Source organism: Oryza brachyantha, chromosome 9 (assembly GCF_000231095.2).
Source record: "Oryza brachyantha chromosome 9, ObraRS2, whole genome shotgun sequence".
Taxonomy (NCBI): domain Eukaryota; kingdom Viridiplantae; phylum Streptophyta; class Magnoliopsida; order Poales; family Poaceae; genus Oryza; species Oryza brachyantha.
In genome coordinates, this window is record NC_023171.2 from 10,194,148 (window position 1) to 10,208,837 (window position 14,690).

General features: G+C 39.2%; 2 protein-coding genes across 2 annotated transcripts; one reads left to right on the forward strand and one right to left on the reverse strand.

Moving 5' to 3' along the window:
- The first annotated feature begins 2,513 nt into the window (after positions 1-2,513).
- LOC102720908 lies at positions 2,514-6,602 on the forward strand. Its single transcript, XM_015841172.2, has 10 exons — positions 2,514-3,140; positions 3,382-3,473; positions 3,589-3,691; positions 3,769-4,031; positions 4,271-4,402; positions 4,487-4,603; positions 5,104-5,256; positions 5,651-5,868; positions 5,940-6,093; positions 6,243-6,602. The coding sequence occupies exons 1-10, from the start codon at positions 2,942-2,944 to the stop codon at positions 6,459-6,461; spliced, it is 1,650 nt and encodes a 549-aa protein (XP_015696658.1). The 5' UTR covers positions 2,514-2,941; the 3' UTR covers positions 6,462-6,602.
- A 149-nt stretch (positions 6,603-6,751) lies between these two features.
- Positions 6,752-13,882, reverse strand: LOC102721194 (aldehyde dehydrogenase family 7 member A1). The gene is made up of 14 exons (XM_040527409.1): positions 13,656-13,882; positions 13,414-13,500; positions 12,546-12,677; positions 12,104-12,176; positions 11,436-11,458; positions 11,269-11,332; positions 10,662-10,707; positions 10,229-10,409; positions 9,839-10,015; positions 9,596-9,760; positions 8,626-8,766; positions 8,384-8,481; positions 7,763-7,912; positions 6,752-7,129 (listed from the first exon to the last, which is right to left on the reverse strand). Exons 1-14 carry the CDS (start codon positions 13,791-13,793, stop codon positions 7,075-7,077), a joined length of 1,530 nt encoding a protein of 509 aa, XP_040383343.1. The 5' UTR covers positions 13,794-13,882; the 3' UTR covers positions 6,752-7,074.
- Positions 13,883-14,690: the final 808 nt, after the last annotated feature.

Consider the following 14,690-nt stretch of genomic DNA (forward strand, 5'->3'; position numbering starts at 1 on the left):
CGTTTCGAGTCAACATAATTCTGATGCAGCTTTTAGAAGGCAGGCGTTTCGCATCACCGGTGAGATCGCAGATCGGCGCCTGCCTCTGCCCTGTGAGGTACAGTACTATATTATCAATCAGTGTGTGCTGAGCATTAGTCATGTGGGGAGCAGAGTGCAGCCACCGAAAGACCATTAGCGAGAGGCAAAGGGGAACTCACCCTCGTGGCGGTTACCGCTTTTTTACGTCATGAAAAGAATGGACTCGCTCTGCTCACTCACAGTCTCACTCGGAACAAAATTTCCCTTTGTTCTTGATGAAGATTCTTCTATGATCATGTGGTGCCACGAGGTTATCGGCTGAACAACCAAGTATTTCTTTCATATCAAAATATAAGTATCTTTAGATTAATTATCATATGTTTAGGTTAATAAAAATATATTATTCTAGTCATATCAGAGGATCGAATTTTGAATTGTTTCCTCCCACTCATCTAATTAGATGACTATGGGATTTTTATGCATTGGTTAGAGCTGGAGATGCATATATTGTGGTACATATTTCAAATTATATAAATAGTATATTTTAAAACGGAACGAGTAGTAATGCAGTATGTATACCCAATCTGTTAAGAGTCTTCAGAGTTCAGACAGGGTGAGCACACATTCGTTCTTGTGTGCCTAATCAAACTTGAAAAATGGAAGACTAAAGATGAGTTCAGTGTGCACCGTTTGAATTGTGGTGCCATTACCCAAAAAAAATACATTTTTATTTTTAATATAATAGCTAGGAGTAGTTTGGACCGGATTTCTGAAGGTGCAAATTTATAAACTCTCGACAGGATTAGCAAACATATATAGAACTAGCATTGCAAATTTATTCTTTACGGCAGTTTTTGTTTCTTCGTATACAATGCTACCAGCTACATATATAGAAAAAGTCAAACGACATATTTACAAATGAAGAATAATTTATGAATAAAACTTTTATATACATATTCTTAGCAATTTAAAAGTTAAGACTAGAAAATAAACTTTCAGTAAAAGAAACCCTGAAATTAACTACAAATATAGTTGAAAATTTAAAATTTGGCTTATAAGTATAATAAGCATAAGCGAAAAGAGGAGAAATGAAGTTTGATTTTCCATCAGACGCTGATGGCCAACTGCCCAAGTAGTAGCATGGACATGATGGTGCCATTCTGAAGTCTGAACTGAAGAACAAATATTCGTATCAGCCAGGCAATTTATGTGAGAAAACAACATCAACCACCAATAATTCACGCTCGTCTGGTCATTTGCACCTTTCGCATGGCATCGAAAGCCAAGAAAGAGGCGCATCAAGAGATGTCCAGCTCTGGCATTTAATCTCGTGGACAAAGCAAAGCCATCGGTTCTTCTTCAGACAGGCTTGTGACCCAGCTGCTGTTGGTGCCACTTTTCGGTCAACTATGAGCAGTGGTAGTGTAGAAGGTGTTTTGTTCAGATGCAGTCTTTCTCCAAAGGCAAGGTGAATGGGAGATACTTTCTAAACTGTAGAGTGGTGGATGCTTCGGTGGTAATGATTCACTGAACTGTACATGCGATCTTAGCTGCATCTTTACTGTGAAACTGTACTAAAAGCAAGAGGTTTTCTTCTATCCGGAGAGGTATATACCTCCTTGACACTTGAGAGATACAGTTTTTTTTTGTTAGTATTGAGGTTAAGGTACCATGTATCGTACCCCCTAAATTACCCGCTTATGTTTCGAAGATTATTTGTGAAAATATTGTCACCCTTGTCACTTTTACTTATGCTTATAAGTCAAAATTTAGAGTTAATTTTAGGGTTTTCATCGTTGTTTATTTTTTACCATTTACTTTTTAGATCGCTAAGAATATGTATGTAAAATTTTTATTTATAAATTATATTTTATTTATAAATATACCGTCTGGCTTTTGTAAAAAAGAAAAGACACGTGCAACCCGTGCACATATATACAAATATATTTAAGATGTTTTTTTAACAAAGTAGGGGCATGAAAGAAAACCTGTGGATGTGATAATTATTAATTGGACGTGCATTTTGTGTTTATATAAAAATTATCAGGTTGAAGGTTTTATATATATGGGAGGTGGGTTTGTACAATCGTGCAATTCAAATGAATTTTAGAAAACCCATAGGCATATGCATTGATGCATAGAAAGAAAATCATACATGCACTTAAATGGATAAATAATTTATTTAAAATCTAGATCCATTTGAGTGCACCTATCATCTAATTTAGATATTTCTTCGTACTTGTGTATTGTCTAACCCTAGATATTTATTCGTACTTATGTATTATCTAACCCACACTTAATTGTCGGTTCACATTTCAAGTATCATATTCAATATACAACCATAGGCTTAAAAAATATGTATAAATCAACCATACCAGCTCACTGTCTCCATCCCAAACATAGATAGATACAGCCATACAGGTATACCACCAGCCAGTTGTCCACCTAATGTTCACATAAACACTCATCTCTCTTCTCTTCCTGCTGGCTGCACCAGCAGCCATTAGCCCATTAGGTTGTCCACTACTAGTACCCACTAAACACCATTATATTAGGATTAGGTTACAGAAAAAAAAAAGGAGGAGAGAGAAAGCAAGGCTATCCCAACGGTCACTTCGTCGTCGCCAATCTGCCAGATCGCCATGGATCCCCTCCTCCCAAGGTCCCCCACAAGGCTAGCGGAGAGGAGGAAGGAGGAGCAGGAGAAGAGAAGCCCACCGCGTCGCCATCATTAACTCCTCGTCTCCCTCGAAAGCACCACCGGATCCGACGACCCCCTCCTCGAGGGGGAGCACGTCACCCCCCTCTCCTTTCTCCCGGCCTCACGAAACCGCCGGCCCAGCACTTTTTTTTTCCACTCGCTCGCTCACATGCTCCTGCTGCCGCCGCCGCAGCCGCAGCCGCAGCGGAGAGGGGCGCCATGTCGCGTAGCGGCGTGGAGGTGATCGTGAGCAGGGGCTGCTCGAGGCTCGTTCTCCCCGGGATGCAGTCCTCATCCGCCTCCGCCGCTTCCTCCTCCTTCTCGCGCGGCGGGGGCAGCGCCGCCGCCGCCGCCCGGCGGCCGCTACGTGATGGGCCCTTCTCCGGATTGGTCATCTGCGTCACCGGGCTGTCTAAAGGTGAGCTATTTGCTTGGAAATTTTAACTTTTTATCACTCTTGCTGGGGTGAGTGGTAACAGATTTGTCACTCTTCTCTCACAGAGTATTGTGACTTGTGATTGTGAGAGGGATTAAAGTCTTAAACCCACCTTGCTTATGATTCTGGCCAAAAAATATACTAGTAGTTGAAACCTCTGTTGTATTGACGAAGTGATTTTTTTTTTCTGTTCTTGGTGGTTGTGGGTTTGTTCGTTTTGCAGAGGCAAGGACTCAGGTGAAGGAGGCGACTGAGAGGATGGGAGGCGAGTACAGCGGGAGCCTGCATCCCAATTGCACTCACCTAGTGGTGCAGATATCCTTGCACGCCATGGATTATAGCTTGTTATTCTTCTCATGGTCCCTTGCCAATTTTGTTTGTTATTTTGTTTGTCAAATTCAGGACAGCATGCTTCCTTGACACACAACACAGCTTAGCTGGCCGTAAATTTGAGCACGCGCTGAAGCATGGTCGAAGGAATGGCCTCTTTCTCGTAACGCTTGGTTGGTTCGTCGATTGCGTGCGGAGGAACAGTAAGACAAGTTGCATCCTGTTCTATTTCTGCTAAATGATTAGGGTATTGTGTTCATTTTATGGTGATTCTGTACAGTGAGGTTGGATGAATCATTGTATAGTATCAAGAACATCGGGGAAAACGGTATGCCACTTGGGGAGTTCAACCGGCTTGTTGGCGCTCCTGTTGGTGAGAATTCTTGCCTTCCACCGATGGTGTCTCAGGAAAAAGCATTTTCAAACACAACTGAAAAGCATCGGCTTCAGACATCTAGAAAAGAACATGACCATGACGAGTACGTTTTTACAAATGACTCAATCTACATTGATCCTGGGATATCTGGTGAAATGAGGAAGAAGGTATGTGCTGCTCTTGCTGCTTGCTTTTATTATAGTTGACCTCCCAAATATAGCTTTCAGATAGCAAATTAGATCTTTCTGCCATTTCTTATCGTGGAATGTTGTACTGGAGCATCATGTGGATTACAGTTTTGTTAAGCATCATGTTAATCCCTTTGAATTTCTTGAGTCGACAGGGATAATTGATTTTTTCCCACCTTGCCCATCAACACTCTACATAAAATGCATCTTACCTGCAGGTGTCTGATGCTGCTACTAGAGAAGGTGCAAAACTGTTGGACCATTGGTTTATTGGTTGTCATGCAACATATGTTGTGTGTGAGGACACTTCTGTCAAGAGATATGTTGGTCATTCAGACAACATTGTAACTGTAAGCATGTTGCCTTGGTCAGTTGGTCCTAATTAACTTAGGTAGATTGCTTTGTATTGACATTTTCGGTTTTCGATTTGTCAGCCACTTTGGATCTTGAAAACTGCAAAGGAAAAAGGTTTGCAACGTCTTGTCCATTTGTCTTCGGACATAGCTAGGCAGGTTGCCATGATTCTTGAAAATGCCCAGACATTGCAAGAGGTATGACATATGCTATACATGTAACTCAATTAATTATCATCTCATCCAGTATACATGTACTTCCATTTTTCTTCCCCCCCAAAAGATCACTTTTCAAGAGAGGAAAATATGGGTTTTCTCAGACTTTGCAAGCTAGAACTAGGAATTCTCATATAGATATCTTTTTCTTGGCTATTTAGCCTCTTTCTTCACAAAAGAGACTATAAGCATTCCTAAAATGAAGAACAGTTAAGAATTGACAGCTACCCTCCTGCCATGTATTTAGTGAAGAGCAGAGAAGACTGTGTGGTCCACATAGATGCGAAATAATGGTTCTGTCAAACTTTATGTTTTTTCTTGAATAGTACAACTGTACAAGTTCTTGTGATTATTTATATTTAGATTCCTTATGCTTTATTTGTTATTTTCCTATTTTTGCAGTATGTTCATTTTCCACATTTGCTCTAGTTCTTTATCGGGTTATTACAAATATGGTTATCCTGGATCGTTTGTTGTTTTAGAATAGAAAAACTGGGGGTGTTCCTTCTATAAACTCAAACACCAACGGAGCATCATCAACACAAGAGGAGATAGATGAGACTCGTCAAGAGAGGCAAAAATTTGTTGAAGCAGCAAAGAAAAATGTTCGAGACCGCCGTGCTCGGCGTATGCAGGTTAGGGTTGTTTTGCCTACTGTAGCAATTTTTTTTCTTCATTTCTAGATTTGAGAACTTGAAAATTCCTAGTTGTGCTTATATTTTCAGCATAACTGCAACATATTTGTTTTTTCCCAAACGAGAGAAGGTTCCTTGGATTAATTGGATATAATTCCATATCAGCGCACCTGCCTTCTGTTCCATATAACTCAGCTTGACATCTGTAGTCCAATTTCATGATCATGAGACAGGAATTTGAACATAATCATGACACATTTCATGATCTGTAGTCCTAAATTTTACTCGGCTGTATGTTATAGCGTAAAATACCTACTTTTGTATACATGTTTCATATCTTCTATATTATATGAAGTGGTTTGATAAAATGTCTAAATTATGGTTTTTAAGCCAGTCATGTGAAGTACCACTCCATCCAATCACACCTGTGAAACTTCTGGAATCAATCTGCTGGACTGTATCTGAGCCAACCACATCTGCATGCATATATACGGAGTCTTCATGGTCAGACGATGCCTTTGAGCAACAAAGCACTACTTTCTTTGATGCAAATGGGGATGGCAAGGATCCAGATCAATCAAGTGATAGTTTCTCTCGGCCACTAAGGGAAAGGTAATCAATTCTTGGTCTTGGTCAAAACTCCTTTAAACTGCTATTCTGATAGGTTCGTGTTGTTCCTTCAGTGAGAAGAGTGAAGTGATCTTTAAGAACCACTTCCTTACCATACTCTTCCCCATTGATCGTTTTGGTGAGCTTGGACCTTCCTCGAGGACATTCTTCAGCAACGGTGGCTTCACACGCATACAAGTGCTTGATCACATCTACAACTTCTACCAGGTACAAACATCACTACCTTGTTTCGAAGATTGTTGAGTTGAGTGCAATCACTGATTCTTTCGGACAGAATTCTTGCCCACTTTTCAGTGGCTTAGATTTAGCGTTTAGCTTGTAATATCTTATCCGGAATATATTTCTCATTTGTGTAGGAAAATATGTCACCCGATGAGATAAACGTAGCACTGCATACGGATTCTCGACATGCTGATCGACTTCGCTCGCTGTACACAAGTACTGAATCGGCAGAGAGAGGTCTTGTAACATTCAAAAGAATCGATTTTTTGGGAAGCCGAAGAAGCTTTGAGGGGCTAAAGCGCCTCAGCAGAGAGAATAACAGCAATGTATATGAGCTTGTGATTAGGGCATAAACACACACCATACTAGGTGATATTTAGCCAAATTTGTTTGCTCCTTACAGGTTTGAGAGTGATGTACCATGTATGCAGAATAAGATTGTAGGATATACATAAAGTTCAATGAATAGAATCTTGTTGGATAGTCCAGCCGCAGCACTCAGTGATGGAGCTTGGAACAGAGGCTGATTGACAGTTCTTAAATTTAGAGAAGACTGTAGATCTGCCTTCAAATATTCATGAATCATAGAGGTACTAATGAATGTGAGCAGGGGATATCTGTAAATTCTGATGGCTTCTAGAACTCTTCGAAACGACCTGCAAGAATCAGGTTGCCCAGCGATCCTTTTATTTCAACCGATCCGTTCTAACAATTACATCAGAAATGTCTGCATCTCGATTCTCAAACGGTCCGAGAAGATGCGAATTTCCTGTTTATTGGACAAGTACTCCGATGGCTAACCATAGCAAGAGCAGTACATGCATTAATACTGGATTCGTCTCTTATTATATGCACACATAGCATTTGCTGCTGCGTTGCAGTTTCGATTTTCAGTTGACGCTAGTAGCCTGACGTCTGTCGATTGAGAGAGCTTAACACGTTCACCAGCAGATCTTGACCAGTGAATTAGCCAAAATTTATTCCTTGTGCTAGAGGCAGCTCGCTTCCATAGTTGATCGTACTGCGGGAAAAAAAAATGGACGGAGCATTAGTGTCATAGAAATGCATATAATCGTGCTATAAGCAATTACCTATGAAAAGTATTTCGAGTATGGTGAACACACAAGTATTGTCGTGCTGATAAAATATCTTGCGACAGAAATGTTTGCCACTCTTGCAGTTAATTATTTCAAGACATGGCTCACGTTTCAAGGAACTAGTAGATGAAGAATTAAATGTTCATAGGATAAGCCTTTCATAGGGAACATGAACGTCTATGCATTGTGATCCGTACGCTTCGCTCTGGGGTGTCACAAACACCCATTGAAAAACAAAGGAGATCAATGGAATCAAATTAAATGGTTTTCTCAGTGAAAAATTGATTTATAAATACAGTTGTATTTGAATATACTGATTTGTTGCATTCAAGTTTCTAACTTGCACCACCCAAGTCAGAATGATCAGACTGGATGCCATGGAACAGCCTGGTGCCAGAGGCAATGGTATATTGGTATGTACGCAAACAAAAAGCGATAGCATCCTTATGTAAATTAATCTTCATACATGGTGAGAGGCTAGGAAAATTTCATCACTAGGTGTCAAAGTAAAAATAACAACAAAAAAATGGTTGTGACTCAAGCCTTTGTCTACTTACCAAGTGGCCCTCCTCATGTACTGCTTCCACGAATCGCTCCCTGCTTCTCGTCCACCACCAGTCGCTTTTTCTCCACCAAAAGCTCCACCGATTTCAGCACCATTTGTGGGTATATTTACATTCACTATACCACAGTCACTACCATGGGGCCTGCACAGCAAAAAGAACAAGAACAATCACTTCCTTATTTCATGCCTTATGGAACGTGGCAGTAAAAGAAATCAGGAAACAGGTACATAAAAGATGCATGTAACTGTCCTTGGAGGAGGGTTTATTTCGAAAGATATTTATGGCACAGGAATATGGCTATGATTCAGTCATGACTCATGGCTCACGACACATAGGAGGAAACTCAGTAGCTTTAAATTACTTTAAGGTTTTAGGTGTAAACAAATATAGCTATCATCAAAAAATTAATTCAACACTAACAAATACAATATGCAGATACTGAAAAAAAGGCTAAAAGTTCCACTCTGATTTAATAAACAGGAAAACAATGAGACCAAGGCAGAAGTGTACAGGCCATCAACCTTCACCAAAACAAGTTTGAAGTCTGAATAGAATGTATAATAAGCGTGGCTGTAAGAAGGCCACTTTCTGGGTTGATGAACTGACACTTACCCAATCCACTTGAAAATAATATCTGGTCTCCTTGTAAATATAGAACTGCTCAATCCTTGAGGAACAGAATTGTTAATTTCAACTGCTTCCTTCAGATTCTGCAGGGAATGACCATGAAAATACGTGTAAATCATAATTATCTTTTTTTAAAAAAATGGTAATGATCTGTCCAACAGTGTACAACTGACACCAAATATCACAGATTGATACCACAAAAGAAAAATACTTCGAAATTCTGCTACCTGAACTTTCATGACATAAAGAACAGGACCAAATAGTTCTTCTCTCACAACCGGTGCAGAGGATGAAATTTCCACAATTGTTGGTTGAACAAAGTTTCCCTCTGATTCAATTGCAGATCCTCCATAAAGAATTTTTCCTCCCTGAATTTAGTCAAAATTAAATTAGACTACCAGAACTTCAGTGCTTACAAAAAGTCATCAACCAATTTATGGCTGCAGGTAAATGTTAAATGGTTTCACTCTAATAGATACTCCCTCCGTCCTAAAACAAATCAACTTTTCAGTTTTTAGATACAATGTTTAACTCTCGTCTTATTCAAAAAAAATTTACAATTAATAATTTTATTTTTTTTAAATGATAAAACATGAATAGTACCTTATGTGTGACTAATTTTTTTAAAATTTCTTGAAAATTTTTCAAATAAAACAGATGGTCAAATGCTCGACACAAAAACCGAGAAGTTGGTTTTGTGGGACGGAGGGAGTATATAGCAATGTGCCTATGTGTTTCAATGAAATTGATTTTAATTAAACATACTGAATTAAAAAAAATCTTTGGTATTTAAAGATATACACTCAAGATTCAGAATTCAGGGAGAGAATAAATACTCCCACCATTCAGAAATATAATGCTGTAGAAAGCATGCAATCAAACATATTTAACTTTGACTACAATTAAGAACTATTTAGAGTGGGTAGAAAGGCCATCAACACCACCAACTGAAGCATTTTAAGTAGTAGATGTAATATTGTTTACTACTCCCTCTGTTTTATATTGTAAAACGTTTTGGCTATGCCTATTGCGTAGATTCATCTTATATATCAATGTATATTGTTTATATATATGTGTCTATATTTATTAGCATCCATATGAATCTAGCAATCCTAGAAAGTCTTACAATATAATAGAAACAAAAATTGTTGCACACAAAAAATGATTTTGCATCAGTGAACACTATGAAAATATCACCTGAGATCTGATGGTTTGGATGCCTTTCAAAAAGGCTTCTCTTGAAGCAGGAGTGTGCAGTGGTCCCAGTAAGGTACCATTTTCCAAAGGATCTCCAATTCGGACTTGTTTATAAACCTCAACAAGTTGATCAAGAAATGTTTGATATATGCTTTCGTGAAGAAGCTGCAACAAAACAAAAGTACTTATTATGAGTACTCAAACACCAGCCGTTGAGTCAGGCAAAAAACAAATGTACGTTACCAGCCTCCGACATGTAGTGCAGCGTTGTCCTGCTGTACCAACAGCAGCAAACAACACAGAACGAACAGCTAACTGAATGTCTGCATCATCCATAACAATAATAGCATTGTTCCCACTAAGTTCAAGAAGGCATTTGCCAAATCTCGCATTCACCTGTTGCTGAACCATTAGACCAACCTGCATTGAGCAATCAGTGCTACAAATTTTAGACTGGATCAACACAATTCAATAAATTATAATCAGCAAATGCTCAAAAAAGCTGTTCAGAAGGGAAAAATAAGACATCAAAAACAGATATTGGAGATATGATGGAGACCATCACATCAAAATGGATCTGGATCAGGGAATATGCATAAAATACACAGACCAGAAATTTGGTTTAGCATGTACCTTTGTGCTTCCTGTGAATGAAACCAAAGGTATCCTTGTGTCGAGAGAAATTGCTTGGCCAATTTCAGCACCACCACAAAATGCTGTGAAAATTGAGCCTGGCAAGTTGTTCCTCTCCAATACACTGGCAACTATTTTAGTCATTGCAATAGTGATCAATGGAGTAGTTGGAGCACCTTTCCTGCAATAGTTTAGAAGTTAATTGTTTAAAAAAGGACATTCAAAAACAGTTCAGGCAAGAAAAATGCAAAAAAGATACATCAGATCTTCACCAATTTAACGGGCATTACAAAATTATTACAATCTGGAACATTAAGCTAATGTTATGTTCAGAAAACACTAGTTTAACATCTGCCATCAAGTAAGAGCATGCTCTATCCATAATATAAGTAAAGAAAAGTTACAGCTTATGAAAAAAGTAAACCACTCTTACCAGACAACACAGTTTCCACACACCAAAGCTATGCAGGCGTTCCAACCTAAAATATGACAAAAGGAGATAATTGATGTATTAACTGCTGTTAAGGATTAAAAGAATTTTGAGCATGTGATAAAGCACAAGCGCCATAGTGTTCAAAAATATTATAGCAGAAACATGTACCATATCATGTATAGAATTAAACAAAAGAGTGATCAGCTAAATTGAAACATTGAAGATCACCTATGGACACAGCTACACATTGGATTACAACAGCCAATGTTCAAGGGTTAAGGTGGTTTCTTTTCTCATGAGATTTTTACATTTTTTGTGTTATCTGATTTTGTGATATTTGAGGCTATAAATGACTTAATTAACTACAATGAAGTTGAAATTTTGATTTAGAAAGGTCAGATAAGGAACATTTTTGCACGAAATGAACCGTTTATAAGCTTTGTAGGTGCAAAAACAAAAATCCAAAACCCACAATCAAATAAGAACAGGGCCTAAGCCCTTGTCAATTTTACGGTTCCTAGAACGAGAGTATGAAGGTGCAAATAACAGGGAATTGCAGTGCACCAAGGTGATTTTACTAATGATAATTATAAGAAAAGACATTTACCAAGCACGGCGCAAGGAAAATTGAATGCTGTGATAACGCCAACAACTCCAAGAGGATTCCACACCTATTCAAATAAGCATTAGTGATTAGTTTTCATCCATTATTGTATCTAAAGATCAGACAAGAGAAACTAAATCTGGTCTTAAAAAGAGCTGGTTTTTGCCTACCTCCATCATCATATGATTTGGGCCTGAAAAGAATGCAAAAGGAAAGCATTAGCAAATCTTCTAGTGAACTTATCAAAACAGCATGTTCGTGAACTTTATAACCCATAAATATGAATAAGTGGCACCATCTCTACAATTGAGAATACCAGAGCTCAACCTTCTACCCTAATCAGAAAAGTCAGTGGTGATAACTCTGTAAAATGTTGGTCTCTAATGGACGATCAGTAAATATCTTCTCATTTTAGAATATCATATAATGGTATATTTTGGTAACTAACATGTAATGGTGGTGCGGCATGTCAAAGGTCATGATTTGTATAAAACAGCAAGCTGGAATAGAACTACATTGCGAGCATTCAAATTAGTGAAATGGAGAATCCCTTAGCATGAAATAAACTATATAACGAATGAGTAGGGCTACTAATAATAGTAGATTAAATTTGCTAATTCTAATTTAAATAAGTTTTTGAACAAAAAACTGGATAGCTAAATCGAGGTATTCTATGGAATGCAACTTCTAGTTTTTATCAAAACGAGTGAAGACCTAGTAATATTTGTGCCTCTCAACAACAGAGAAAATATGATCAAAGTATTTCATCACAGATGCCGCTGCTATCATACTTTGAACTGAGTATCGAATATAAATTAGGAAAGGAGTATAGGCTTACGTTCAGATGGAATGATGGACCCATTTAGCTGGCGACTTAGCCCCACAGCATAATCGCACATGTCAATGATTTCCTACAAAACAGTGGTTTCATTTATGTCACCATGTTCGTGGAGGAGAATCAATAGTCACAGTTAAACTTACTTTATCAAATCATCTCAACTAATGGCCAGAACCTTAGGCAATACATTTAAGTGGCAGAAAGATGATTAACAGAGAGAAAAAAAAAAGAAGCAAAACTGCAAATGTTAATGGCTAAGTTGCAATCTAGCAGGCAAGGTACTGATACATTGCACCATGTTGATGATAAATGAAGCACACCACTAATGTTAAAGACCACTGAATGTTCTGAAGAAACACAATATAGTGGTCATTTCCTATCTTGGTATATATTTTTTAAAATGAAGCTCCATGTGTAAGAACTGGTTCAATTATTTTCCTACCTGAACCTCTCCAATCCCTTCAGGGAGAATTTTCCCCATCTCAAGTGATACAAGCCTGCCCAGGTGATGGAGTTTTGCTCTCAATGCATCGCCGATTTGCCTAACAATTTCTCCTCGCTTTGGAGCCGGAATCTGGCCATATTAGAATGTCACTGTTAGTGGTTTTATAATATAAAATAAAAACAATTCTCATTAGCATTTCTTCAACATATGTGATTCTTTGCATAATAGTAGTGCTGCTTGCTTGTATACATACATGTGTATTTGAATTTTGAAGTCACAATCTGGTGAAAGAAAAACATGTGCGGTACATGTGCATTGTACATTCTCTACTGTCTTAACAAATCAACAGCGGCATTCAGTTACTTTGCCATTTTTCTTCTCCTGAATCATGTAACGACCAACGAGCGCATAACTCCATACCCCCCTCTCCATGAAATGAGATCAGAAGGTTAAATTACGAGGAATTAGACTTTGATCCTTGCCGTTTATTTATAGGATAATGGTCGAGTTGAGTTGTTACATCATTAAGCTACAGTAATAATTCTCATGTACAGTAAAAGAGGCACTACTTTGCTATAGTATGCGAGCAATGTCCACTTCATTAAAGCACTATAGCAGACTCAGATTTCTGTAACCAAAAACTGAAACCCCAAAACCACCCATGTTAGAGGTTTTTGAAGCAGCATTTCCAATCAAACAATGACACACAGTTCGAATTGCACAATTGTACTCAGTCAGATCTCTCATGAAGCAGCAGCAGCTAGTAAACAACACATAAAAGCATAGCAGCACTTTGCAATCCGAGCAAACTGCTATGATACTGCGATAAAAGCACTCCAGCCCAGAAAAGGTAGTGAAAACTCACGGCCATCCATGTCTTGGCGGCATCGTAGCAGGCGCGCATGCCCTCCTCGTACTCGCGCGGGGACGCCTCCACGACCTCAGCGATGACCTAAAAACCACAAGACGGCCACAAAATCGCCTCCCCTCCATCAAAATCCACCACAAGCACACGCACACCCACCCCCAACAAAAAATGCCAGGGCGGGGCCGGGCACCAAAACCGAAACCGAGCGGATCGGGGGCGGGAGGGGAGGGGGGACGCGCCTGGTTGTTGGTCGGGTTGGTGGACGTGACGACGGGGCCCGACCCGCCCCACGCGCCGCAGGCGAAGGAGCCGGGGTTCCGCGGCGCGAGGCCGAGCTCGGCGAGGAACTGGTGCTCCTTCCTCGCGAAGCTCCCCATGACTTAGCACACCCACCCCGCTCTCCTTCTAGAAGACGGGTTCTGTCGCCGCCGCCGCCGGAGTCCGTACGGCGGGGAAGGGGATAGGGTTGGGACAGCACGGAAAGGAGGGGCGCGGGGGGGGGGGGGGGGGGGGAGGCGCCGATGGCGAGGCGGCGGTGGTGGACGGTGGCGGTGGGGTGGGGTGGGTTTCACTTATAGGAAGGCGGTGGAGTGGGGACTGTGTGAGCTGGGAGGGAGGGAGCACGGGACGAGACGGCACGAAGCCGAAAGCGTGGGCTGTTGTTTGGTGAAGTCGAAAGGTTATCGGTTTTAACCCCCTTTTTCTTTTCTCCTTTGTATTTTAGTACATGGACTTTAGCCATGATTAACTTAAATTATTATTATCACGGATTATGTATTTGACTATAGAGATAAATTAAATATTTTGGTAATTAAGTTTAATACTATCTCTATATTCCAAAGTATTAGCATATCAATGATTTAAACTTTGCTCCATAGTATAAGAATTTATAACATAATATTGTTTGTTATATCACTCACTTCATGGTCAAATTTTATTTATCTTACTCATATCTATCATTTCACGGTTCTAGTCATTTCATATTTATTGAGAGGCATCTCTTTTTCTCAATCTTAATTATTTTCTTAAGAAAATAGAGATATGTATATTTTGATACGGACGACTTAAAACAAGTGTAAATAATGTAGTTAAAAAATTAGTATAAAGTCATATCATTATAAAAGTGTTGTATTAGAGAAATACCATTAAAAAGCCAAAATCAGGTGGGTGCCGTGGATGCGTTTTATAAATTTAAATTGTACCATTATCTAGTCTGGTATTATTGGATTAGACTTTTTACCATATTTTCATAAGGACGATTTTTACCCGTGCTT